A 4,115-nucleotide genomic window follows, 5' to 3' on the forward strand; every position below is an offset into this window, starting at 1 on the left:
GTTCGGTTTGGGCTTTTGTATATGAAAAAAATATGTTGTTTTAAATCATCACAGATACTTCGAAAGCAACAACAACAAACATCAAAGACAATCAAACGAACCGAAATTCATTCACTCATCCATTAATTCATCCATTTCTTCATACACTCATTTGTTCATTCATTCATTCACCCATTTATTTATTCATTCACAACAACAACAAACAACCCAACCCATTCATTAGATAATTCACTAATTTGCGACAAACAACAAACAAACAAATATACCGCCATCCGTTCATCTCTTTGTTTATTCATTCATTCATCCATTCATTCATCCATTCTTTCATCCATTCATTCATCCATTCATTCATCCATTCATTCATCCATTCTTTCATCCATTCATTCATCCATTCTTTCATCCATTCATTCATCCATTCCTTCATCCATTCATTCATCAATTCACAACAACAACAACAACCCGCCAACAACAACAACAAACATTAAAGCCATTAAATCTGTCACCCTCTTTTTTCAATTAACTCCCCATTCAAACAGGTCACGTGTTGAATGACGTCACGAAAAACATGACGATGATGGAGTGAGTGAATAAATTGCAATTCATTCATTCATTCATCAAATTTAACTTGTGATTGTTTTATTCGTTCTTTCAATCATTCTCATATTTAATCTGTTTGTTTCTGTTTGTATTTTTTGTATCGTAAATTTGTATTACATATTTGTATCTTTTTACTTCAACCTTCATGTTTCTGTATTGTTTTGTATTGTATGTATGTATATTTTTGCATGTTTGTTTTGCAACGTACGTTTGCACTATCACTAACTTTTGTTAATTCAATTGTATGTTTTGCTTGTATTGTATCATTTCAATTGCATGTGTGAATTGTATCTTATTCAGTCAAAAAAAAAATTCTTTCTTCGCAGGCGTCACCAACAAAAATGACGTCAGAAATGACTTTGATGACGCAATTGCCGATCCGGAAATATGCGGTCGATGATTTTAAAACTCAGAAGCTGATGACCTTTTTTGGCTAACTTCACTCTTACATTTTCAATCAATCAATCGATCGGCCGATTAATCAATCAATTAATCAATCAATCAGTTAAATATATTCACATAGCGTATATTTCTTCATTTCAATGAAGAAATTTCAGCCAAAATAGATTGTCTCTAACTAGTCAAATAATAAATAATAATAATAATAATGAAATCGTTTCACACAGAATTTTCAACATTTTCCTCAACGATGTTCCGGTGGGATGGGTACATTCCCAACATCCCACCGGTTCCGCCGCTGAGATGGTGACATAGATGGTGGTTCGCTTCTACTTTTCGTACCTTTTTTTTTTTTTGAACGCCAAGTCGAGAAATTCAAAAACCCGCCCGAACAATTTTATTTTCATTTCAAAACATGATCTTGAAAATCTCAAAACAATAATAATAATAATAATAACGTCATCATTATCATCATCAAAGTAGTAGTAGTAGTAGTAGTAGTAGTAGTAGTAGTAGTAGTAGTAGTAGTAGCAGCAATAGTAGTAGTAATAATAGTAGTAGTATGCATAAACTTGCAGTTTGTGTGGTACTTTTAACAAATTATAAGTGTTACATGTTATTGATTTGGGATAGTTCATAATGATACATAATGTGTTCGTTTGTTTGTGTGTGTATGTGTGTGTGAGAAAGAGAGAGAGAGAGAGAGAGAGAGAGAGAGAGAGAGAGAGAGAGAGAGAGAGAGAGAGAGAGAGAGAGAGAGAGAAAGACAAGAGAGAGAGAGAGGGAGATAGTGTGTGTGTGTGTGTGTGTGTGTGTGTGTGTGTGTGTGTGTGTGTGTGTCTGTAAATAAAAGAGATACATTTTTATACAATAAATATATAAATAGTTGATATGTATAAAATATAATTATGACGACTTAATATTCTCATTCTAGTTTAAAAACGCAATGACAAGTTATAATCAACTACAATAAAAACAACAACACAACAGCAACAATAACAACAACAACAATAACAATAACATCAACAACAATAACATCAACAACAATAACATCAACAACAACTACATCGGAATCCATTGAGGAAGGTAGTAATCAGACATCCTAAACGACAAACTCAACTCAGATTCGGGCTCGGGAAATTTTTGCGAGTAGACGGTCAACCCCTGGGCTAGCCAGGCCCCCCACCAACCAAACGACCCTCCCGATATTATGGTGTGATTGCAGTTCGCAAGCAGCATTAAATCTCTTTCCGGTGACATACCAAAAGGCGAGAAAACAACCATGGCAGATGACTTTATATTCTTCTTAATCCATTTTTCATCCTCGGAGCAGACGATGAAGATGACTTTTTTGAACTTCCCCACAAAAAAATCCATGGCCCTTCTGAAAAAATACTTATCGGCGACCCCATAACCCTTCTTCACGTTCACCTCGTCCAAAAAATCGCCTCTGCGAACGTGCACCCCTACCAGTTTGATATCATCCCTATCGGGTTGTTGCTCATCGCTCGAGAATATGAAAGAGGAGACGGAAGTTTTGATAAAATCGTTGACATCTCTCGTGACATCTAGACCAAAACTTGAGAACTGTTTCCTTATATCAGTCCTAGCATGATCAAAGTACCTCCAAGATTGAAAATACCCGCTAATGCGAATATTCTTCATGAAATTGAGAGAGAACGTTCGACTGTCAAACATGTTTGATCGCCTTTCGTAATAAACCAGGTATTCGTATTCGTTCTGGAATGTTCTAATCTGGCGGGTGCTAAATTCTATTTGGCATTTTAGGTTGTAGAAGACTTTGGCAACGCTACTGCCCTCCACAATGACTGGTTTCAAACCGTTCGCTCTTCCAATGCCATAGAGTGCAGCATATTGAAACATCTGGTTGCCTGGGTGATGAAAGAAAATTATTTTTTGAGATTTCATTCCATAAATTTTAGCTCCGATAGCTAGTGCAATAGACCGATTGATGCTAAAACATCCCTCAGGTATATCTCATGTGCAGGTTTATGTTTTCAAATTGTCAGACCTACTAACAACCTATGACAAATATAACTTGGAAAATGTAAAGACTAACAGCATCAATGTAAAACAACGAAACATCAAACTGACTGAACCGACACACACACGCTTACACACGCATACACACACACACACATCAACCAACTAACCAAGCCCTCCGACAAAATTTAACGTCACATTGTGCGTATTATACCAGGTATAATTCAGAGTACTGGAGTCTACAACTACACCGTGGCTAGGAAACTGATAAGTGGTCGGAGTCAGGTAGGAACTGATGGCCAGACCAACAAAAATACAGAATGTGGGAATGAAAATGATGATGGTACATATGAAGCAATTGAACAATCTCTTCTGCAAATGGCTATTGCATTCTGGATTTCTATGATATTTCGATTCTAAATCTGGTGATGTTTGTTTGTTTGTATGTTTGTTTGTTTGTTTAACTATTGGTTTGTTTTATTATTTATTTGTAAATTCTTTTAAATTATATGTACTCATATTAAACCAAGTTACTAGAAGTTATTGCTAGTAAAATGTCATTATAATATTTACAAATGAAGAGATGCCAGACTATCACATAAAATTTATTTAAAAGACAAATTTATTCTAATAATTTATGTCTATATTTTGTTATTTATTGTTTTATGGGAGTCAACTCTAGATAAGCATTTATTGCTAGGCTGACTCACTTTTTGTGAATAAAATGGATTAAAAGAATGCCACTGAAAAATGATGCCAATGAAGAAAATTATAAATAATAACAATAATAATAACAATAATAATAATAATAATTTTTACCAGAAAAACCGTCAGGCATTTTCTCCAACCTAACATGATTCCTCCTGTATAATTTATCACTCTTATTATCTACAATGGAAAAATATATATTTTAATTTTATCTTCATTTATAAATTAATTATAAAATAATAAAAATTTAGAAAAATAAATTCATAATAAAAATTTAGAAAAATAAATTCATTTAATTAATTTCTAACATATTTATTATTTATATTGCACAAACATTCTATTGTTATAGTTTATTTCATTTTATAATAATAATACAGATGTTATTACTACTACTACTACTGCTACTA

General features: G+C 33.4%; 1 protein-coding gene across 1 annotated transcript; it reads right to left on the bottom strand.

Annotated features, from left to right (window-relative positions):
* Positions 1-2,058: 2,058 nt before the first annotated feature.
* Positions 2,059-3,335, bottom strand: HELRODRAFT_113553 (hypothetical protein; the record flags this gene model as incomplete). The annotated part of the gene is made up of 2 exons (XM_009023895.1): positions 3,171-3,335; positions 2,059-2,888 (listed from the first exon to the last, which is right to left on the bottom strand). Exon 2 carries the CDS (start codon positions 2,878-2,880, stop codon positions 2,059-2,061), a length of 822 nt encoding a protein of 273 aa, XP_009022143.1. The 5' UTR covers positions 2,881-2,888; positions 3,171-3,335.
* Positions 3,336-4,115: the final 780 nt, after the last annotated feature.

The sequence above is a fragment of the Helobdella robusta genome (assembly GCF_000326865.2).
Source record: "Helobdella robusta unplaced genomic scaffold HELROscaffold_38, whole genome shotgun sequence".
NCBI lineage: Eukaryota > Metazoa > Annelida > Clitellata > Rhynchobdellida > Glossiphoniidae > Helobdella > Helobdella robusta.